This window comes from Globicephala melas, chromosome 15, assembly GCF_963455315.2.
Source record: "Globicephala melas chromosome 15, mGloMel1.2, whole genome shotgun sequence".
NCBI lineage: Eukaryota > Metazoa > Chordata > Mammalia > Artiodactyla > Delphinidae > Globicephala > Globicephala melas.
In genome coordinates this window covers 85,035,025-85,058,288 of record NC_083328.1, presented here as the reverse complement: position 1 = coordinate 85,058,288, position 23,264 = coordinate 85,035,025, and the positions used below count along the sequence as shown (strand labels likewise).

Genomic DNA, 23,264 nt, shown 5'->3' with positions numbered 1-23,264 from the left:
AAGTTCTTTGCATGAGGAAGTTTGATCACTGTAGCTTAACACGATGAGATTTAGACTGACTTTGAAGAGAATATGGGGAGATTCCGTCCGAAGACTGACCTTTGTGGGGCTGACTGTCCTCCCTGGGTACTGGGGTTAACGTGAAGGAAGGTGGTTGTTGCCTGTTTCTGTTTGTCCAAAGTTTGTTAGTTTCTTGTTTTGTTTGCTGTCGTGTCTTTATATGTAATTACAAACCCAACTTTAAAGTATTGTTATTTTTTCTTTAAACTGCCGGTTGTTTTATTAGTAAATCACAGGAAGAAAGAAAACATCGTCTTTTATATTTACCTGCTTATTTACCATTTCTGGTGTTTTTCGTTCCTTCCCCAAGTTCCAGGCTTCCATCTGTGGTATTTCCCTTTGGCTTGAAGGACAGCATTTAGCGTTTCTTGTAGTGCAATCTGCTGGTGATGGATTCTTTCAGCTTTTGTTTACCTGAAAATGGTTGTATTTCACGCTCAAAAGTTTGAATGAAGTTTTCCCTGAATGTTGACAGTTTTTTTTTTCTTTCAGCTCTGTTTTTTTGACTTAACTTAATATGTAATTTTCTCTCATGTTCTTGAATAAGCCGAGCAGATCCAGACATACATCACTTAACTTTATAGAATGACCGACTAATAGGGATGAGTGATTGTAAGAATTTTAGCCATCCTTCACGTTTTTCCTCTACTCCTTGAATCCTGTCTTAACTGCTGGTCTCTTTCTCTTTTCCAGGGAAACTCCTATTCTCATTTAGACATGTTATCTTGTTCCGGATCACAAAAAAGATGGGAGATTTCCCAATGTGTTTTGCAAAATTGCAGAGCTCTTATTCTTAGACCTGAAAACAGCCGTAAACGTGTGACCGTCGTTGTCCTTAGAGACGTTGTTGCATCGTGTTCAGGGCCTCACTGTGATTTCAGTCCTTGTTTCCTGTCTGTCACGTGAGTCACTTCTCCAGCTGTTTTGAGGCGATCGTCTTACTTCTTTGAAGTTCGTCCGTGTGGTGTTTAGACTTGGTTCTCTTGCTAGTCACTCTGCTTGGGCTTCTCTGAGCTTCTTGGATCCGTAGGTCAGTAGTTTTCCTCAAATTTGCAACACTTTGGCCTTTATTTCTTCAAAACTTTCTCTGTTTCAGTCTTTTCCTATTGGGATTCCCAGTTAGACCTCTGTTAGATCTTTTTGATATTGCCCTGTGGGTCTCTGAGTCTGTATTTGTCCCTCTTTAATCACTTCTTTCTCTGTTCGGACTGGATCATTTCTACTGATCTGTCTTCAGATTCCCTGTCTTCTCCAGTCAGCTCTGCAGTCTGTCCAGTGAAGTTTTCATTTGTCGATGTATCTGCAGTTCTGGGATTTCCACTTAAGTCTTTTTTATGGCTGCTGAGTCTTTGCTGAGATTTCCTTGTCTGCTCACGTACTGAGGCCACATTTTCCCAGCATTCTTTGAACCTGTTTGTAAAAGCTTCTCTCATGGTTTTGTCAAGTCTGACATCGGGGGCGTCTCGATTCAGTCTCTGTCGACTGCTTTTTCCTTTGACCGTGGGTCATGGTTTCCTGTCGCTCTGCATGTCTAGCCATTGGCGCTTGGATGCTGGATTTTGTGGATGACATGTCGTCATCCTCTGAAGAGTACTGACTCTTGTTTTAGTTCAGCTCCTGGCTGCTCATCTTGAACTTGTGTGTCTTGTGTCTCACTTTGGTGTTCAGTAGGGTCTGTGGAAATCCCATGGTGTTTCTGAGCTCCCTCACCCAGTGGGGCTCACCCTGCAGACTTGCCTTCCCTGTGCAGGTTTTAGGCTTGGTTGGGGTGGGTCTTACGTCGGGTATGATCCTTACTCCCAGGGAAGGGCCTTTGGCGACTTGGCCGGATGCTGGGAGGGAGAGCGTCGGGTGGGCTACACTCCAGCGAGGACTGCCGCTCATGCATGTGTTTTGCTTACATCACACGGCTGTTTCACGCTGTCCTCTCTCCCTGGACCCTTCATCTTAGTTCCATAAGTAACTTTATGTTTAATGCTAATTACAAGTCTGTGTGGATGTCTGTTTAGTCATTTGGTTTTCTGAATCTCGTCTGTTGGATTCTTCTGGAATGTTTCGTGGGGGCTGCGTTCCCCGTATTTGTGCATGTCGATGGCGGTTTTGATGGCTAGAAAAGCCGTGGCTCACGTTTTCTTTCCTTGAGAATCTATCTTGAGTAAATAGTTACAACTCGATAATTTTTTTCCTGGTATGGAAGGTTGCTGTCAGTCTGATGATAGCCTAATTTTATTTCTCTTGTGTTTCTCATGTGTTCTTTCTGCCCAAAGATGCCCACAGAATTCTTTTCCCTTAAAGCCCAGCCTTTTACTTGGAATTGGCCGTCTTGGGTTGGCGTTCTCAGGGAGAGGTTGTGTTCTTTCAACATGCAGTTAAACCTTTTTGTATTCAGGAACATTTTCTTTAATGCTTTCTTTGTTTTTGTTTTCCTCTTCGGAGATTCCTGTTACTCAGACGCTGTATCTTTTGTATCTGCCATCAGTATTGGTGCTTTTCTCTTTAATCCTTTCAGTCTCTCTTTTAAAAACTTTTACCCTGTTTATGCTTCTCGCTCTTCTAATTCCTTCTTAAGGTATCATTTGTTGCGTTTGTTTGCTCTTGTGTTCTTTTTCGTGGAGAGTCTTCATTTCTCAGGTGAAATTTTCTTTTGTTTCTGATGTTTCCTTGCCTTTGTCACCTCATTTCTGAGTTTCGCTGATTCTGATTTATGTTATTCTTTCATGCTTCTTATCATTTTCTCAGTGTCTTTTAGCTTGTTTGGAAATAGAACATAGCAGTTTTGATCTCGTTTTGATTACGTCTTTTTGCGGTTTCTGATCATCTGTAGGGATGTTGTTCTGCTCCTTATTCTCTTTTTTTCCTAGGGCAGCTTCTCTGGGACCTGACCTCTCTGTGGTTCACTTTTATGTGAATTTTGCTGTCTTGAGCCTTTAGGAGGAGGTGGTTTGCAGGTTTGCCAGCTTCACTGAGCTCCTCTTCCGTTGTTTCCGCGTGGTGACGAACTTGCTGTCTGAGACGTCAGGCTCTGCTGCTCCCTGACTCTCACCTGGACCTTCTTGCCTCCATGGTCCTGGACTGTCCTGCTCAGCTTTAATTTCGCTCCTCGCAGGTTCTCTTCTGCGTGAGGCCCTGTGCTGCGGGGCCCTGGCAGGTCGGAGGCAGAGTTCCTAGGGGCGAGGCTGCTGCTGAGAGGAGAGAACTCCTGGCTGTAGCTGCTGCTCTCCAGTGAACCTGCCACTCCTCCCGGTGAACACCCGCTGGCCCCTGGGGGCCTTGGGGCCTCGCAGCTGCCCCACTGCTCTTCCTGCACAGTTTTCAGATAGGCTTGTGGCTGCTCGCGGTTCATCTTCACCGGTTTGGTTGTAAATGTTGTCTGCTAGCGTTTGGTTTTGCTTTCTAGTTGCTGTGTGTTTTATATGGCCTTTGGGAAGATTCAAAGAAACTTTGACGCCTCTGGCATCTTCTTCCCAGAATATAATGATTAGTGTTTTTCAAAATGTTTTTCTTTTGATTTAGAGTAGTTTCAAACATACGGAAAAGTTGTAAGAACAGTATAAAAAACTCCATTCAGATTCTCAATTCTGAACATTTTACCACCTTTATTTTGATACCCCCCCTTTTTTTTTTTTTTTTTTTTTTTGCGGTACGTGGGCCTCTCACTGTTGGGGCCTCTCCCGTCGCGGAGCACAGGCTCCGGACGCGCAGGCTCAGCGGCCATGGCTCACGGGCCCAGCCGCTCCGCGGCATGTGGGATCTTCCCGGACCGGGGCACAAACCCGTGTCCCCTGTATCGGCAGGCGGACTCCCAACCACTGCGCCACCAGGGAAGCCCTCGTCACCCCCTCTTTACACACACAAGTACGCGTGTGGGATGTTCCGTCACCCCTAAATGCTGACAACGCTGGACGTTCTCTTGTGTTACTACTGCACCCATCCCCCCGCATCGGGAAATCAGCCCTGATGCCCCAGGGTCCCCAGACCTGCTCCCACTTCACCGCCTGTCCTGGTTTCTCTTTGATCCAGGCGTGTGCGGTGTCCGGCTGGCTTGTGGCGTGAACCTCTTCCCAGTCTCCCCGTTCCTGACGGTGCTGAAGAGGGCAGGTCTCTTGTTCTGTAGGATGACCCTTGGCATCCCTAGGTGATCTTAGCCTTGATCACCTGGTTAAGTTGCCTGGCTGAGAAAGCAGCTTTCTCCACTGTGTAGTCAGTTAGTCCCTTAGCGCTTATCAGTGTTGTGTAAGGAGGCACTCCAGGGTCACGCAGGTACTCTGTTCCCATCACCCCTCACCCGGCCTTAGCACCCTTGCAGACTGCCCTTGCGTCAGGACCGCCAGGCTGGGGGCCAGGTCACGATGCTCAGTTTCCATCACGCCTTCCACATTTACTGGTTGCCTTCTGCCGTGAAGAAGAGCTTCGCTCCTTCCCTCCCTCCTTCCCTCCCTCCGTCCTCATTCATTCATGCATTCATTCATCACTGTGTATGGACGCATGGATTCCTGCTGTATTCAGAGGGTTGTAATCAATGCTCTCGTTATTTCTAGATTTGGTCAGTGGAAGCTTCTTCAAGCGGTTTCCTATATCCTTTTGAAACGTTGCCCTCGTCCTGTAAGCGTGAGAGGTGTCCAGGTGCCTCTTGTGCTTCCCCTGCCCTCACCCGCAGTGGCGCCCAGGAGCCTGCTTCCTTGCGGTGGAGGGTGGTATGTAGAGACCAGTATCTGAGCACTGTGTGTGCTGATTGCTACGGGGGTCCCTGCTCCAGGCCCCCAGCAGTCAGAGCCCGGAACGTATGTACGTGTACAAGTGAGTGTGCGCGTGCGTGCGCGCGTGCCCCTTTCTGTATCTAGAACAACCCTGTGTGTTCTAGTTGATGCTGAGATTCTAGTCTAGGACCTCAGGGCTGCTTCTAGTCTTCTTCGTTTCCTTACTTTTGAATCCCTTCACAGACAGACAGAACGCGAGTTCCCGTTATTTTCAATATATTTGTTTTTTTATTTTTTTTGGCTCAATGTAACCAGTCCCTGAACCACTCTGGCCGCTGGGGTCCCTGTGCTGGGAGGGGAGGGCTCGTGGGAAAGGCATGTGGATTAACTTCTGCCTTAGGCGTTCTCTGAAGAAGAGAAAAAGAGCGCGTATTTCCAGACTGACGGGGAGGGCGTGAGTGTGGGGGGGAGTGTGGGGTGAGGGGGCACCTTGAGGAGGTGGTGGGAGGGATGCACGCCACCGGAGGTCCTGCGGCGTGGCCTCGTACGTTGCTGGTTGTGCCTAATTTAGGTCTTCAGGGGTACTCGTGGGTTATATGTGTGGCAGTTAATACGAAATCTGGAATTTGAAGTCCTTCGTATGCCTTTGTCCATCAGGGCTAAGGCTTAGTCTCTCTCTGCTTTCAGTTAGGGTTATTTCTTTAGGGCGTGTCTTTAAAGCAAATTCACTGTGAGCTCAGTTTAGACTTGCAGCAAAGGTGCACGAAGAGTACGGAGAGTTCCCGTATAGCCCCAGCTTGCCCTAACGTGCATCGCTGGTGTGATACTGCTGACTAGGGACCTTATTTGACTTGGTCTTTCAGAATTTAATTTTAAGTTAAGAAACTTTATATTTTAGAGCAGTTTTAGGTTCACGGCCAAATTGAGTGGAAAGTGCAGAGAGTTCCCATACGCCCCCCCGCCCCGTCCCCCGCTCCCCTCGCACCTGCACAGCCTCCCGCATCATCCACGCCCCCATCGGATGCTGCGTTTGTTGCAGTCGATGAACCTGCACGGACACTTCATCACCACCAGAGTCCACAGTTTACATCCGGGTTCCCTCTTGGTGTTGCACGTTCTGTGGGTTTGGACAGATGTATGATGGCCTGTATCCACCTTTACAGTATAATACAGAGTAGTTTCACGGCCCTAAACGTCCTCTGTGCTTCATCTGTCATCCCTCCCTCCCCGCAGCCCCTGGCAACCCTTGATCTTTTTACTGTCTCCATAGTTTTGTCTTTTCCAGAGTGTCATAGAGTTGGAATCATACAGTCTGTAGCCTTTTCAGATTGGCTTCTTTCACTTAGTTAAACGCATCTAAGGTTCCTCCGTGTCCTCTCGTGGCTTGGTACCTCATTTCTCTCTTTTCAGGGCTGAATAACATTCTGCTGTCTGGATGCACCACAGTTTATTTATCTGTCACCTGCTGAAGGACATCTTGGTTACTTCCAAGTTTTGGCCACTGTGAATACAGCTGCTATAAATACCCGTGTGCAGGCTTTTGTGTGGACATGAGTTTTCAGCTCCTTTGGGTAAATACCGAGGAGCACGATTGCTGGTTCGTATGGTGAGAGTATGTTTAGTTTTGTAAAAACCTGCCGGGCTGTCTTGCAGAGTAGCTGCTCCATGTCGCATTCCCGTCGGTTACGAGTGAGGTTCCTGCTGCTCCACGTCCCCACCAGCACCTGGTGGTGTCGGTGCTCTAGATTCTGGCCGTCCTAATAGGTGTGTCGTGGTGTCTCGTTGCTTTAAATTGCATTTCCCTGATGCATGACGTGGAGCATCTCTTCATGTGCTGCTTCTTTGGCGAGGGGTCTTTTAAGATCGTTGATCCATTTTATTTTATTTTTTAAATTTTTATTTATTTATTTATTTCGGTACGCGGGCCTCTCACTGTTGTGGCCTCTCCCGTTGCGGAGCGCAGGCTCCGGACGCGCAGGCTCAGTGGCCATGCCTCACGGGCCCAGCCGCTCCGCGGCATGTGGGATCTTCCCGGACCGGGGCACGAACCCGCGTTCCCTGCATCGGCAGGCGGACTCTCAACCGCTGCGCCATCAGGGAAGCCCCGTTGATCCATTTTAAAAATTGAGTTGTTTGTTTTCTTGCTATTGAGTTTTCGGAGTTCTTTGTATAGTTTGGATGAGTTGTGTTTTTTTTTAACCAGATATGTCTTTTGCAAATGTTTTGTGTGTATTTGATTGTTACCATTCTCCACTGAAGGTGTAGGATCCCATCCAGTACCCCTCCTGGAATTTGGTCACCATGTCTCTGTAGCCTTCTCTGGTCTATGACGGGTCCTCTGTCTTTGCCTGTCTTTCCTGATCTTGACACTTTGAAGAGTGTGTGGTCGGTTGTTTGGTAGAAGGTCTCTTAATTTGAGCTCATCTTACGTTTCCTCTTGATGAAACCCAGGTTATGTAATTTGGCTGGAATGTCGCACCAGTGATGCTGTGTCCTCAGTGCATCGTATCAGGAGGTACGTGACATCTGTGTCCCGCTGCGAGTGATCACTCTGAACACTTGGTTCTGGGCGGGGGGGGGTCCCAGGCATCTCCGCTGGAAAATCTGTGTCCCTTTGTAATGAAAGTGTCTTGTGGGAAATGCTGAGGGACCGCGCCCTCCTGTTTCTCCTCGTTGGCACCACTGCTTCCCGTGGTCGGTGACCGCGGGCTGACAGGCTCTCCTCCTCTGTCCCCCGTTTGCTGGTTGGAATTCTGCCAGCCCTGCTTGGTCCTCGTGAGCCCTTCAGTTGGGCTCTTCTGTCCTGTTGACGTAACCTGTCACCTTCTGAAGGGTTCTTACTCTCTCACGTCACAAATGTTCCAGGCTTACCTTATATTTTTCCTGCCCTAACAGTGGAATCGACCGTTTCTCCACAGAGCCGCGGTTCTTTTTGTTGGGACGCGTGTGCAGGGACCAGGTCTGGGCACCGGTGTGCTCGGGACCCTGGGTGTCTTGCTCACCCCCCTCGGGGGTACAGCTGGGGATACGTGCACCGCCCCACCTGTGTTTTCTGTGTCTGTACCGAAGGCGGTGGGTCCAACCTGACGTGACAGGCCCTCCGAGCCGTCCCGCGTCCCACGTGGGAGGCCTGACTCTCATCGTCACGGTGGGTTTGCTGTTTGTCCCACCCTACTTTGCAGATAAAAAGGAGATCCACAACTGCTAAGCCCTGTGAGAAGGAAGTGGCTGACTGTCCAGAGTAGCATGTGTCTGCCCAGTTCTTCCTGTGTGTAGCCCTGCGGCGCCCCCGAGTTCCGCGTCCTCAGCGCCGCAGAGTTACTAGATGAGCCCTTTCCTGCTGCCCCGCAGCAGGCTCTGTCCCTCCGAGTGGCACAGCTGGGCTCTTCTGCTGTCTGTCCTCCAGTGTGGCCCCCACCCCGCTTTCGTTTGGTTGTTTATTTTGGGGGTTCTCAGAGCCAGAGCTGTACAAATGCCTGCACCCAGCAGTGCCGTCTCCTCCCCCTCAGACACAAGCGTGTGTTTGCGATTTCCGCCTCTCCCTTGAGGAAGCGTAATGTCGGCGCCCTTCTGCCGTGGGCCGTTTTCACTTCGCACGTTCTGGAGCGCACTCCATGCCGTTTCGTGGCGATGCTCCCCATTCTTCACAGCAAGCGGGGTGCTTCTCCGCACCCACGTGTCTTGGGCGACCCCCTCCCTTGTGCACGGATGGTGTTGTATTCTTGGGGGTGTGTGTTGTGGGGTGAAGGTAAGTGGGTCGGTAGTTTCGTTAGGAATTGCCAAGCTCCCCTCTGGAGGGTCGTGCCAGTTCTCACCCGCCGGTGGTGAGGGAAAGGGCCTGTCTCCCCACAGCCTCCTGGCGTGTGTTGCCACAGTTTGTAATTTTGCTGATCTGTTGGGCAACAGGGGTGCTCAGTTTCGGCGAATGTGCTGTGGGTGCTTGAGAACAAGGCGTATTCTTAGGCAGGGTGTAGGACTTGCTGGGTTTATAGGGGGTGCACCTTACCGATTACGCCCACTGTGTCTTTGCTTATTTTTGTCCACGTGATGTGTTTTGTGCTGGATGGATGTGGTGTCCCAGAGCTTTCCGTTGTTAGTGTGTTTTTGTCTTTTTTTTTTTTTAATAAATTCATTTATTTATTATTTATTTTAGGCTGCGTTGGGGCTTCGTTGCTGCACGCAGGCTTTCTCTAGTTGTGGCGAGCGGGGGCTACTCTTCGTTGCGGTGCGTGGGCTTCTCACTGCAGTGGCTTCTCTTGTTGCGGAGCACAGGCTCTGGGCATGTGGGCTTCAGTAGTTGAGGCGCGTGGGCTCAGCAGTTGTGGCTTGCAGGCTCTAGAGCGCAGGCTCAGTAGTTGTGGCGCACGGGCTTAGTTGCTCTGCGGCATGTGGGATCTTCCTGGACCAGGGATTGAACCCGTGTCCCCTGCATTGGCAGGCGGATTCTTAACCACTGAGCCACCAGGGAAGTCCTTGTGTTTCTGTCTTTATCTCCTTGCATCTCCTGCAGTTTTTGCCTTGTATGGGGGTTGCTGTGTTATTTGGTACATAAACATCCGTAAGTGTTACATGTTCACCGTGAGTCGTGATTTTTACCATTGAAAAGCGTCAGCCTTTGCCCAGTGGGCTTGATGTCTCCTTTGTCCTCAGTCAGGGCCGTTGCCCCTGCTCTCCTGTTTGCATCAGCCTGGAACACCTCCATTCTGCTTGATTTGTAGCCCTTCCTTTAGGTATGTCTCTTGTGTAGAGCACACGGCGGGCTTGTTTTCTGAGTCCAGTCGAAAAGCGTTTTCCTGTCAGGGGTGAGCTAAGCCCGTCATCTGTATTGATACAGCTGACAAGGTGGGTTCTGACTCGGTCACAGTGCTTTATGACGATGTGTACTTTTTATAGTTGCTCTGTTTTTTGGTGAGATGTGTAGTCTTTGCTCCTTAATTAAGATTTTTGTTTGTGTTTAGGATGGTTTTTAACTGTGCTCTAGTGGTTACTTTTGTATGTAAGTGTTTCTGGGCGTCTTCGGTCCCCGGTTTTCACGTGTGTTTCCTGTTCGGCTTGCGTCAGCCTTCTCCTCGGCTCCCCGGTGGCCACGCTGCATCCGGAGCCTGTTGCGTCCCCTTCCCTTTCGTGCTTCGTTACATCATTTCTGCCTTGTCACGGCGCTTGGCGTTTCCCAGCCCCCCCCTCACCTCTGCTGTAGCACCAGCTGCGTGTTTATATATCATAAATGCTTGCTGCTGCGTTTTTCTGAGGTTTCCCCGCTCTTCCCTCTTCCCACAGGCCCCTGCCTGTGGCTGAGCCTTCGCAAAGCTCAGGTGCAGAGTCCCCTGATGTTCTGCAGGTTGAAACGGTTTTTCTGTGGCCTTGATGTGTGGAGGACGGTTAGGCTGGATATACAAATGTGGGTTCACACTTGCTTTCAGTGATTTTTCGGTGCTGTTGCATTGCTTTCTGTGTTGGTTTGGGAAAGCCTGATGCCAGGTTAATTCTCTCGTCTTGATGGTTTATTTTCTCTTTTTACCTGGAGGGTTTTCTTTATCTTGGAAAGCTGACCGTTTTAGGAGACTTTGTGGAAGTTGATTTTTATGGGTTAACTTTCCCAGGTGCCCACATGCCCTTTCAGTGTGTCGGTTTGTTTTGTTTTCTGTTTCTTGAAAGTTTCCTTGGATTATAGTTTGAGTGTTAACCTCTGCCGCACGTTTGTCTTCCTTCTCCGGGGGCTCTGACGACTGAGTACATGTCCTCCTTTGGTTGCTTCCTTTTCCCCTGTTTTTTTTCCTGGCCCTTTAATTTCTTTTCTTTGTCTCATTTTTATTCTCTTGTTTTTCTGCCTTTCTTCTTTGCCTCTTACTACATTTTTATTCGAGTCTTTTCTCCCCTGAGCACCTTACAGTTTATATTAATTTCTGAGATACTTTTGTCCTTTTTTCTCATTTCTTTCTTGTGTCAAATCAACTCTCATTTCTTTCTGGTTTTCAATCCATTTTCCTCCTAAGTTTTGAGGTTTTGATTCAAGGTGATTTTCATATCCTCAGATGTTAAGGATATTTTGTTTTGTTGAAAGCGTTGTCTTACAGTTTTCTTGTTTTTCCAGACTGACTTTGTCTCTGATACGTGTGGAGTTTCATCTTCTGATTTTTTGCAGTGGTTCTTTGTGGACCTGCGTATCTTCCTCGTGTGCATTTTCATGGTTGGGGTGTTTACAAGATTCGCCCTCCGACGGTGCCCTCTGCTGACAATTCTGCAGAGCCCGGTGGCTTCGCGGGTGTCTGTCCGAGGGTGAGGAGGGCTGAGTGTCCTCTGGAGGCGAGGCCCTGTGCCTGCCGGCCCCTGCATTCCCCCCGCTTACTTCTTTGCCTGCCGCCGCTGCCCAGTTTCGAAGGACTCATCTCAGAAGCTGTGCGCTCTTAGGCCCCCCAGGCCCGCTCTGGCGGGAGCACCCCCCCCCCCCCCCCGCTCTGTCTCTGGTGCTCGGCCTCGTGGAGGCACTGTGGGCCCCGCCCAGGAGCATCGTTCCGCGTGGGGTCCGGGCCCCATCCTCGTGTTGTGCGGGTGCCGTGCCCCGGGTAGGTCTGTGTTTCCCTCCCTCTTCTGGACGGTTCTTGGGGAGACGATGGGAGGTGCCGGGGTGAGCTTGTCTTCAGCCTCCTGCGAGTGGCCCTTGTTCTGAGCTGAGCGCCCGAGGGGCTCCGTCGCTGCCGCTTTTCACAGCGCCCTCCAGCTGCCTGTGCTGGGCGTGGGCTCCGTTTCATGGACAAGTGTGGGGACTGCGCCGGCAGAAGCGGAGCAGAGCAAGCTGGCGGGGGCCTGTGCTCTTGGCGCCGTGACCTCATCACTCGCCGTCCGGGACGCAGGGACATCACGCGGGTTAGAGGTGCCCTCTCGTGGGCACAGACCTCTCACTGTTGTCGAGGGGGCTCTGGGGGGAGCGGCAACAAGGCCCCCGTGGTGCGAGTCCCCCCGAGACAGTCCCTGAGGGGCTGGTGCTCTCTGCCGACTGGGCGAGCGGCCACGGCAGGTCTGAAGCTGCGCCGGCTGCCACCGCTGGTTGTGCGCGGCCCTGGGGGCCCCAGCGAAGTGACCCCGCGAGCCAGGTGGGGTTGGGACGGAGGTGATTGTTTCCATTTGGTTTTCACCTTGAGTGTTTGTTGCCTGTTAGGTTGGTTGTGGTGTTTTTGACAGTGGAAAGATTGCCTTCAAAGGAGATACCAGCCTCCTTTCATGAATCCTCTCAGCAGTCCTGTGACAGGACATGATGAATGGTCACACAGCACTTTCAGGGAGGAAGCTGGCCTCCGGGAGAATGTAAACCGTGTGTCCACGGTCGCTTTGTTTCAACCCCAGTGCCTGCAAATACAAAACAAAACACACCGAATCAGCCTCTTTGCTGGAGTGTGAATGTTGTTGAAGGTGGACGCCGGCACCTGCCCCGCAGTTTTCTGTCATCTGAGGTCACTGCTGGTCGCTCAGCTGCCGTGCCCGAGGGCCGCTTCCCCAGGCTTCCCGCATGGGGCTCTGGGCCGGACCGGTCCTTGCGCCCGCGGGCTGGGCGCTGGGTTCCTGTGACCGCCTTCTGGCCAGGACACCCCAAGGGCAGTACGATCAAAGGACGGCACTCACCCCATGAAATCAGAAGTCATTTGAGTTGTCAAGTAGGATGCCTCTGAGCACATAGGCTTCTTATTCAAGTCCGTAGAACAGTGACGCATGGCAGCGTCGTGACCTTTGGAGCCTGAGACGTGCGGAGTGGGGCCGGTGTGGTCCCGGCCCCGGAGCCCTGGCTGTGGGCTGTGCTAACGCTTGCCTGTCCGGATTGTTTGGAAGCACTGCTGACTTCTGAAAAAGATCTCATTAAAATATTACTGGCAGGGATTGCTTGAGTTTCAGCTTTAAATGCTGTGCCTGAAGGGAGCCCTCACCCCTGTCCCAGCTGGGTTTGGCCGTTGAACTGTTTTGAAAGTAAGAACATCACACGTGGCCCAGAGTTGTAGCGAGTGTCACAGAAGACACCTGGCCCGTGGTTGAGGGAGCGCTTCGCTCTCCACGAGCCCCAAGGTCTGGCGCCGCCCTGTCTGTCCCGGGCGGGGAGGAGCTCCCACCCGCCTGACGGCCCGCCGGCCCCGCCCCAGCCGTCTGGCCAGGCGCTGGCCTCGGCTTGGCCTGCAGGCTCCCCCGTGGTGCAGAGGCTTCACACCCACAGGGCCCCCGGCGCAGGCCAGCTCTCCGGCCGCGGAGACGGAACCCCGTTTTCCTCCTGGCTCCTCTAAACTGTGTGCTTTCATCACCCCCTTTTCAGGGGCGGTTTGTCTTGTTCACAAAATGCTCCTTTAGGGCCGTTATGGAGACTCAGGGGAAACTGCCAGGAAAACCTAAATAGTTGTTCAAACACGGAAAAGTGTCACCAGAGGACCGGCCTGGAGGAGGGACCCCGGTGGTTTAGGGGTGTCTGAAGGGGGCATAAAGAACACGCGGTTAACGGTGGAAGGTGGAAGAAGGGCGTGCGTGCCCTGAGCTGCCCTGAGTGCCCAGGAGGGACCAGCCTCACCTGCCACCTGCTGGCTGCTTGCTGTGCTGCCGCTTCCTCCAGCATCCTAGGGCTCATCGCTCCCACCTTAAACTTCGAGAGAACGCTGTAAAAATACCACTGTAAGGTTTGCGCTTCAAATACACAAGAGCGACTTTAACCATCAGAATACAGACACTCAGTGTTCATTCCGAGTGGAAAACCGAGGACTGTCCGATTGGGAGTTGCGTGGTTCATGCCTGCGAGTGTCGGTTGGAGGTGGTGACATGCTGAAACCACGGGACGCTGCTGCTGAGGGGCGGCGACGCGGCAGGAGAGCGCCCGGAAACCCGCCTGTGCCAAGCGGGCAGGCATCAGAGCCCCAGCCGTCACCCGGATCCCCCGCGGGCCGACCAGGCTGGGCGCCGAGCGGTACAGGCCGGCCGAACCGCCGCTGTCAGCCCGGGGAAGCAGGGAGCCCCCTCCAGGCCATGGACGACGTGGTGACTGTGGAGCCCTCGGCGCAGCCAGCCGACCACCGCCAGCCCGCCCAGCCCAGGAGTCTAGACCTTGCGGCCTTGGGAAGTGTGCCTTTGCCGGCGAAGCGGGGATGTCACGGCCGCCGCGGGCACAGCATCAGCACACCTGAGTCCCTGGACGCCTGGAGGTCGGGGACGCCAGCCACAAGCCCTGGAGCTGTTCTGCCGTCCCCTTGGGGCAGGAGCCGCCACCTTTTCCTTCCTCGTGCCCCAGGGGCCAGAGTCTGAGCTCTGGGGGGAATCTCGGGGTTAGTGTTCTCGAGCGCGTGCCTGAGAGCACCAATCCTGGAGGGTCGGCGTGCCCCCTGCTCTCACCCCTCCCCGTTAGGGACTCGTAAAGCACTTCAGCTCCAGCAGTAGGCCTGGCTTCCTCCAGAGCCAGGGTTTCTTGGGACACCTGTAGGGAAACGTGAGTTGGTCCTGGGGCGGCACCTGGCCCTGCCCCTTCCTTCCAGCGCCGAGGGCCCTGCCCACCTCTGCGCACCACTAACTCGGCTGTCTTCTCCTTTCTCGTCACCAGGGCTCGGGCCCAGGCTCAGCGGTCCCAGGCAGTTCCGGCGTCGGAACCCCCAGACAGTTCACGCGACAAAGGATCACGCGGGTCAACCTCAGGGACCTCATATTTTGTTTAGAAAATGAACGTGAGACAAGCCATTCACTGTTGCTCTACAAAGCATTCCTTAAGTAGCACGGACGCGGCCTCTTAGCCGGCGACGCCTGGGGCTTTTTCTATATTTGCAGATGACGCCTTTTTGTAACAAGCAAATGGGATATTGTTTAAAAGCAGCCACCTCTTTACAATGGAACAGTTTTATATTCCTGTTTCTAAGTCAACTCTTCAGTATGAAGGAAAACACGTTTCTGTAACAGAGAACAAGAGGCCCACGGGTACTCTTAAAGGACAATTAAATCTTAACTCATCTTTGATCGAGTGGCCTTCTTGCCAAACAAGCCATATATAAAAACTGATGGAATCGTTTAGCAAATAAGTAGCTGCCCTCTGTCACCTCATAGCAGTTTCTACATCGTTTGTGCATTTGGTTTAGTTCAACCCAACTTACTGCGGAGGTGTGTGTCTACAGCCGATGACCTCATTTCATTTATTTTATTTTTGTATTAGTCAGTTGGCAAAGCAAACTGATTTTTTTAGACTATTTATCTCCCTCCCGTCCCCGGCCCTCCATTCAGGACCCTCAGGGAGCAGGCAGCTCACTGCCCGCCTGCGCCTGGGGCTCCTCCCTTTCTGCTTCGTGGGGCCCGGCGACGCGGCTCCTTCTGAATGTGTGGGGTCAGCATCTGTACAAATGCATTTTATTTGCTATCGTTTGTAAAGCTGTAAAGTTAAAAGAAATGAAAACCTTTTCAGCATAAATCTATTTTACTTGCACTGTTTTTTAGCTAAAAGTGAAAAAACTTAGACGAAATAAAACCAGAGTTGAGAAGAATCATCAGAAGACTGTTTCTCAGTGTGAATCAAGTGTTGAAAACTGGTTGGTGTATTTTGTCAGTAATTGTACATAACCTTTGGCACACAACGTGAGGACGGCTATGTAGCTATAATTATTTTGCTAAGAGGCTGTATGCAAGCTGTGGACTCGCTTTACAGACGTCCAGAGCAAAAGCCCCTTCTTTGTACCTATTTTTTTATTACAAATATACTAATTGGTTCTTTATATTTTCAGAGGTTATTGTATTAAATTGTCTATTGATAGTACTTTTATGACTGTAAATACTTCGGCTTTCTCGTGTGAATTCTCACGTTAGACTTTATTCGCGCGTGTGAACTGAATGCTGATCAGTATTTTTTACCAACGCCTGAAAACTGTTACACCTTTTATTTTGTCTTTTCGGAAATCCCTGTCTTTCCATTTTTTCATGTAAATTTTGCACAGTTACTTGTTCATATGTAAATATTTTACTTTCAGAAATGAAGTTTTTAATTGCTATTGTTTTATATAGGATTGAAAGAAAATTAACTCCTTTATTAAAAACAAATTTATCTGTATTTGTTTTGCCTATTTTTCCCAGTTTTCCAGTTGTAGATTCTGCTGCCAGAGATTCAGCTCTGGTTCCGCTGAGGTGTGTATTTATGAGCTACTTGTTAGAATCAGTGTCTAAAACCCAGCGAATCTGGTAGAAATAGCCTCACTTCCAAGGACAGGACCTGCGTGCTCCAGAGTAGGACCCGGTGGGTCACGTCCGAGGGCCCGGAAGCCGAGCTCAGGCCTTGCCCTCAGCCTGGGGCTCCCCACGTCGGACACAGATGGACTTGCGCAGCGTGGACGCCGGGCTCCCGTCCGTGCAGAGGCACAGGGGCACCCCTGGGAGAGGGAAGGTAAGGCGAGGGGTGGGGGAGATCCGGGGTGGGGGGGGCAGCCCCAGCCCTGATGTGGACCCACCCCCTGGCTGGGGAGGGCGGGGTCTCTGGAGGCCCCGCCCCGTCTGGCGGTGAGCATGACAGGTTGGCCTCGATGAACCATAGCTCCCGAGGGGCCCCCCTTTCAGAGGCTTAGCCGCCTAAGTCCCCACCAGCGCTCGGCCTCTCGAGCCACAGACCCTGTCCCTGGCGTGATGGTTTTCGGCATCTGGCTTTCACGTTAATTTTGACGATTTGCTGGATCTCCCATGATCCGTGGGCTTACTTACGAGGTACAGTCTCATTCTGGTACCTGTTGCGTCAGTTGCCTGGGGCTGCTGTGACGGAGCACCATGGACCGGTAGCTGAGACCACAGGTTTTGGTCGTCTCCGTTCTGGAGGCTGAAGTCGAGACCGAGGTGTGTGGGCCGTGTTGGTTCTGAATGCGGTGGTGGAGGACGTGCCCTGGTCCCCCGGCTTCTGGTGGTCGCGGGCATCTTGGATGTTCCTTGGGGCGTAGGAGCGTCGCCCCTTCACCTTTCCGTGGTGTTTTCGCCGTGTGTGCATCTGTCTTTGTGTCTGAGTTTCTCCTTTTCACAGGATACCAGTCGTCGGGATGAGGGCCCATCCTAGTGACCTCATTTGAACTTGATGACCTCTGTGAAGACCCTGTGTCCAAATAAGGTCATGTTCTGAGGTCCTGGAGTGTTAGGACCGCCACACAACCCCGGCATAAGCTTTTTTTTTTTTTTTTTTTTTTAAGGGAGGGGGGGATTGCAGTTCAACCTGTAACTTAGCCTGTGATTTTGGATGATGAAAGAAACTAAATCTGAATTTTCAGAGCCTGAGCAGGGAGTACCAGGGGCACGACTTCCAGTCTTCCACCTGCATGAAAACGCCCAAGGCGGTTGATTAATTAGGTCATGCTTGGACTTTCTGTCACGACTAATACTTTGTTTTCACTAAGTTCTTGGCCTGAAATAAACTAGGTCAGTCAGTAAAGGGCAGCAGCGCTTGGGTTTCTGCAGGTGCAATAGCTTTAGCTCCGGCTTCTCCGCACGTCCTCCTGGGCCCAGTCGTTCTGCCAGGGGCCTCGCCGAGGCAGACTGCCGCTCGCCGGGGATGACCCCTGGCAGAAGCGTGGCCAGCGGCCTCGGGGCGCCTTATCCGTTATTTCTCCCTCCTGTGGGCGCCGGGTGCTGTTGTTCCAGCACAGCACCTCACCAGTTGTCCGAAGTCCGATTCGCGTACCTCTGTGGGCTTGGGGTAGAGTGCTGTGGGGATGGGCCAGGGCCATGACAAGGACGTCTGCTTTCACCACGTCCACTCCCCAGGGAACTGCAGTCCCAGGCGGGCAGAAAGGCGCGAGAGAGAAATGAGGACTGAAGGTGAGGGCTGGACCCTGAGGCAACGCAGTCGAGTGCACAGAAATCCCAAAAGAATCCATGCGCACGGCGCTGAAACGGTTCCGGTGCTTGTGCGTTTTGTAAGATTTCGGGGTGCAAGGTCAGGATCCAGAATCAACCGTAATCCCTTAGCCAGCAGCAAAAAGCTAGAAAAGTAGCATTAACACCACCACCAGGAACATTGGGATACGTGGGAATACATACAGTTAAAGATGTCTAAGAGCATTACACTGAAATTAGACGAAAGGAGACCTAAAGGGAGAAACTTCGCTGTACCCCCGGAGGGGACCCAGTATTGTGAAGATAGCGGTTCTCTCCCAACTGATTCAATGCTGTCCCGGTTAGAATCCCAGCAATTTTCATAGAAACTGACAATCTGATTCTAGAAACTTACATGAATCTGCAGAGGACTTAGAATAGCCAAGACAATCTAGAACAAAATTGAAGTATTTCCACCCCTAGAGTTCATGACTTCCTGTAGAGCTGCAGTAATTGGGACAGCGTGGTATTGGCGTAAAGACAGACAGGATCCACGAACAAAACAGAGAGTCCAGAAAGGGATCCATACGTTACGGTCACTAGGTTTTCGCTGGTGCGACCGGATGCCCTGTGGGTGGGTGGGGGGAACGTGAGCCCGCACACCACAGGTATCACTTCGAGATGGATCACAGGCCTGGAAACGGGGGCTAAAACTGCAAAGCTTCTGGGGGAAAACGTCGGAGATCGTCATGACGTGGGAGCGGGCAGGGATTTCTAAGGGCATAGAAGGCACAAACCACAGAGAAAACATTGGAAAATTGGACTTTAAAGTTACAAACTTTCTCTCATCGAAAGATGCTCTTGTGACAGTGAGAGGGCAAGCCAGAGACTTCCAGAAAATACTTGCGAAGTGTACGCCCGGCAAAGGACCCGTGTCCAGAATATACAAAGAATTCCACAGCTCAGCAGTCAGAAGACAACTTGGTAAAGAACGTGCGAGACCCTTGAACAGGTACTTCATGGAAGGGCTGCCCGTGAGCCAACAGGCAAATGAAAAGGTGCTCGTCGTTACGGGTCATCGGAGAAACACAAAACCACGGTGAGATTCCACCACTCGCCCACGTTGGCTCAGATGATAAAGGTTGACGGTGTTGTGTGGGGGTGGAGCTTCACACAGGCTGTCAGTGTGTAACGTGGCGGAGCCACTCGGGAAACCGTGTCACGCCTGGTAACGTAAACATGCGTGACCCCGCAGTCGCGCCCCTCTGCGTCTACTCGGGGAAGTGGGTGCCTTGTCCTCCGGAGACACCTTGCGAGGATGCTCACTGAGGCTCTGCTCGTTGACGGGGTAAAATGGGGACGGCCCGCGTGTCCATCGGAAGGTGAGTGCGGGCAGACCAGAGGGTATTTATTCAGTGAGATACTCCCCGGGAGTAAGCGGAACGCGCTGATGATGCCGTCAGTCACGTACCCACGAGTTTCCTGAGAATTACGCTGGGAGAAGCCCGCCGCGGAAGCCCCCGCTCACCCGACCCTGTTCGTTCGCCTGTAGCTCGAGAACGGGCAGAACTCCCAGCTGTGACGGGCGTCCGAGCGCGTTCCCCAGGCTGGAGGGGCCCCGGGCCCTCTGGGCTGATGGAAGTGCCGTCGGGATCTGGGCAGTGGTTACGTGGGTGTGAACACGTGTGAAAGGTTAGGCTGACAGGTTAAGATCTGTGTGTTTTAGCGTGTGTGAAGTGTACCTCAGGAGAGCGTGGGGGAAAGACTCCAGAGCTGAGCGTCGGACCCCCTGGGTGGGGCCTCGGCTCCACCTGGGCCGGTGACGTGGTGCCACGCGGGAAGGCACGCGAGTGTCTCGGGATAGGTGTGCTAAGTAGGAGACAGCTTGTGATCTTCTGGGAATGCTGTTATCAAGGCAAATCTTGTGATTATCCACAGTTCACTTGTTTTCCCTTCTGTCACAACTGTGGTCTCCAAGTGTAAACTTTTATCGAAAAGAGGACTTTCCTGGTGGCGCAGTGGTTAAGAATCCACCTGCCAGTGCAGGGGACGCGGGTTCGAGCCCTGGTCCGGGAAGATCCCACATGCCGCGGAGCAACTAAGCCCGTGAGCCACAACTGCTGAGCCTGCGCTCTGGAGCCCACGAGCCACAACTACTGAGCCTGCGTGCCACAACTACCAAAGCCCGTGCACCTAGAGCCCATGCTCTGCAACAAGAGAAGCCACCGCAATGAGAAGCCCGCGCAGCACAACAAAGAGTAGCCCCCGCTCACCACTACTAGAGGGAGCCTGTGCGCAGCAACGAAGACCCAATGTAGCCTAAAGAGAGAGAGAGAGAGAGAGAGAGAGAGAGAGAGAAGAAAGGGAAAGAAAGAAAAAACATATCTGAGAACACAGAGGTCTTAAAATGACTTATTACAGCTGAACAAATAAAGCATTAAAAAAAAATTAAACAACAAAAAAACTTCATCTAAAAGAAACAACAGTCCACCCAGTGTCCCTCAGCCTTGCCCGTCCCAGTATCCGAGGCCACAAGGCAGCTGCTCTGGTCTCATGTTCTGTCAATCTGAGCAGCCCTGGGGACCCCTTTGAGTCCTGCGTAGCCTTCATGCCTTGCATACAGCAAGTGCTCAACCAGTGCATGCTCTCACGGTGGAGGTATGCTCTTAGCCCCAGGACATAGGCAGCCTTTCCGAGCTCCCCTTCCACAGCGACAGGCTGGCAGCCTCTCTGTCCTCCAGATCGTTCTGGCCTCACCTGGGTCACCTGGCCCGGGAAGGACCAGCCCAAGGGGACGTGTCCTGTTTCCTTCGGAGACTCGCGAGGGAAACAAGTCACGTTCCTCCTTACAAATTTAGCTGCCTCTTGAGGCGGTTGTATCAGGCTTTAAGTCCTAACTGCCAGACTCTGTTTCTGAGGGGAACAGGCCTGCACAGATCCATTGCTTTTCTGAAATGTATTTGTTCAGCAAGTGCCTGCGAGAGGGCCGGGCGCCGTCGCAGAGGGGGTCGGCCTTGGGCTGGAAGAGGTGGCCAGGAGCCCACCGGGTGGCAGGGCGCAGCGGAGGCCGCGGCCTGGGCAGAGGGGGGGGGTATGTGTTGGGGGGACAGGGCTTCTCCTGCTGGTGCAGCTGGGGAGAAAGGCAAGCACACTTTGTGTGCTTGTTTGGAAATCAGAAGCACAGTGAGATGCTAGCAGCACACCGTCGGGAAAAGACCGGCCGTGCCAAGTGCCGGGAGGATGAGGGCCCGGGAGCTGCGCGGCTGCAGGGTGCACGGCCCTGGCAGTTTCTTCAGAAGTGAGATGTGTGTTATGACCACGTCCACTCCCACACCCTGCCGACGCACTCCTGGGCTCTCACCCGAGAGGAATGGAAGAGCCGTCTGTGCAAAGATTGTACACGAGTTTTCCTAGCGGCTTCATCTCAAATGGCTAAAAACTGGAGGAACCCTAACTGTCCCTCTCCAGGTGAAGGGATATGTTGGCCTGTTCCTACAGGGAGGGGCCGCTCGGTGCCACAGTGAGTCTTGGGGTGACGGGGGTGATGATGAGGGAACGCAGCCTGGCCAGAGGGCCCCGTGGGGTTTCCTTTATGTGGAGCGTTGGGGTGGCCTGGGGGGTGGGGGGAGTCCTGCAAAGGGTGCGAGGAATCTTTGGGGTCCTGGGATGTTTGTCACCTTGATTGTGGTGGTGCGTGCAAGCGTTGGAACATTTCAGATGGCACGCTGGAAATACGGGCAGTTTACCGTGCATCCGCAGTATCTCGGTAAAGGCGCAGAAATAAGGGAATGTGGATAAAAAAATGAAGCTGTGTTTCTAGGGGGGCGCTGGCTTGGATGGGATGTGGCCAGGAGGAAGGTGTAGGTGGCAGTGGCTGGGAGGGAGGCGGACACGTCCTGGCGCTGGACAGATGAGGGGTGGGGGACCCGCAGTTCCCACAGCGTCTGCAAGTGTCGTCCAGGGCAGGGGGTGTGTGGCGAAGTTTGGCTGCAGAGTCCTTGGGGTGCCACGTGAAGGGTTCGGGGCCAGGACAAGGTTAATCATCAGGCTGGGGACAAGGGGTGCCAAAGAGGGGTGAGCAGCTGCCCAAGGAAGCCGGGGGGCCTGCAGTTGGGATTGTGCTGAGTGGGGAGCGAGTGGGGAGCGGGGATGGGCATGGGGACGCATGGGGATCAGACGGGAGATGCTGGAGCATATTATACTCCTGGGGGATGGGCGGCGGTGGCTGCTGCAGCAGTGGCGGCAGGGTGGGGCGTGCTAAGGAAGAGAGAGGGGGCAAGGAGTGGGGGGACTGGGCGCGGGAGGGGAGGGGAGGGATGCAGGCACTCCACAGAAAGGGGCTGGTAGGAGGTCAGCTTTTCTGCCTAGGGCCACCTAGACTGCTGCTTCTCGAGAGCTTGGCTCGAAGTGAGGCCAGTACAGAACACGAGAGTGGTGTCCTTGGAGCACTTGGATCCAGCCGTGCCTGAAGGCCAGCACTGAGCCTTTTTTGGACGTGTTGGGGCAGGGTGGTGACAAGAATTTCACTTGTCAATTCAACCAGGCCTGCACATCCAGCCCAGCCCTGAGAACTGGCTCCCAGGAGTTTGAGGAAGGACCGAAGACCCCCCAACATTGCAGACTGCACCCTGGAAAGAACCTGTCCGAGTACTCCCACCCTCACGGTCCCTCCCCTCTCCTCCCCTCCTAGGGCAGACTCAGCGAGGAAGCCTGGTGTAGCCCCCAAGCCTGGCTGGGCCAAGGACCCACACCGGAGCGGAGGGGAGGGGCCGTCCCCTGGGAGGGGGCCTCTGCAAACTCAGGGTGAGGGCATGTCAGGGATTTCTGGAAGAAGGGAGACATGCGGAGAAGTAGGTTGAGGGGGTGGTGACATCCTCGGACTGAGGCTTCTCATTTGGGCACCAGAAGAAGGGGTGGGGTCTCCAGGCCTTGCCCCACAGCGTCCGCACTTGCTGTGTTCCTGGCAGGGCCGGCCCAGGGCCCCCTGACCCCCCAGCGCGGAGTCGGGGCTCACACCCCCGCCTCTGGATGCAGACAGCATTTCACCCTCTGGGCCTCAGTGTCCTCAGCTCTGAAGTGGGGTTAACCTAAGAGCCCTAACTGCAGCCCCCTGGGCAGAGGGACCAGAGATGCTAATTCACCAGCGGGCGTGGGGTCTGCGGGGCGCTCTCCGGGACCCGTCCCAATGCAGCGGCGGGTCTGTGCCAGAGGCCAGGACCAGCGGGGCGAGGAAGCAGGCCGGAGGGAGAATGGGAATGGGCTCGCCCGAGGCCACCGCCCTGCGGAGCCCGGTGCGTCCTGGGGGCCACGCGGGGACCACTTCCGCGCATCCCAGGCCGGGCCGCCAGGTGGCGGTGTGGGGCCGCGGGACCAGGACGCCCCACCGGCTCGCGGGAGCGGGGCGCACGGGGTGGAGGGCGGGTGGGGACGGGGCAGCGAGGGGGGAGGCGCACGTGACCCACGGCGGGGGGACGGGGCGCTTGAGCCGGCGGGGCTGCGGTGCACGCGGGTGGGGGCACCAGCGGAGGGTCGCCGGGGCGCGCGCTTCTCAGGTCCTTGGCGGTGAGACGCCTCGCGCCGCAGTTCACCTCCCGGGAGGAGGGGCGAAAACCTGGCTGGCGCGCCCAGGTTTAGGGACCAGAGGCTCTGTTACTAAGCTGATTGCCCCCGCGGGGCAGCTGTGCACGTGGCCCCCCAGGCCTGGCGGGAGTGGGCGACGAGTCCGTG

At 53.5% G+C, this 23,264-nt stretch overlaps 1 protein-coding gene across 1 annotated transcript in view; it reads left to right on the top strand.

The window, feature by feature from the left end:
* TAF4 (TATA-box binding protein associated factor 4) overlaps nt 1-15,786 on the top strand; it is a 71,640-nt gene extending 55,854 nt beyond the window's left edge. Inside the window, exon 15 of the mRNA XM_030841631.3 lies at nt 14,317-15,786. Within this exon, the coding sequence (XP_030697491.2) occupies nt 14,317-14,484 (168 nt within the window). The 3' untranslated portion in view covers nt 14,485-15,786. The remainder of the gene's footprint in view (nt 1-14,316) is intronic.
* The last annotated feature ends 7,478 nt before the right edge of the window (nt 15,787-23,264 follow it).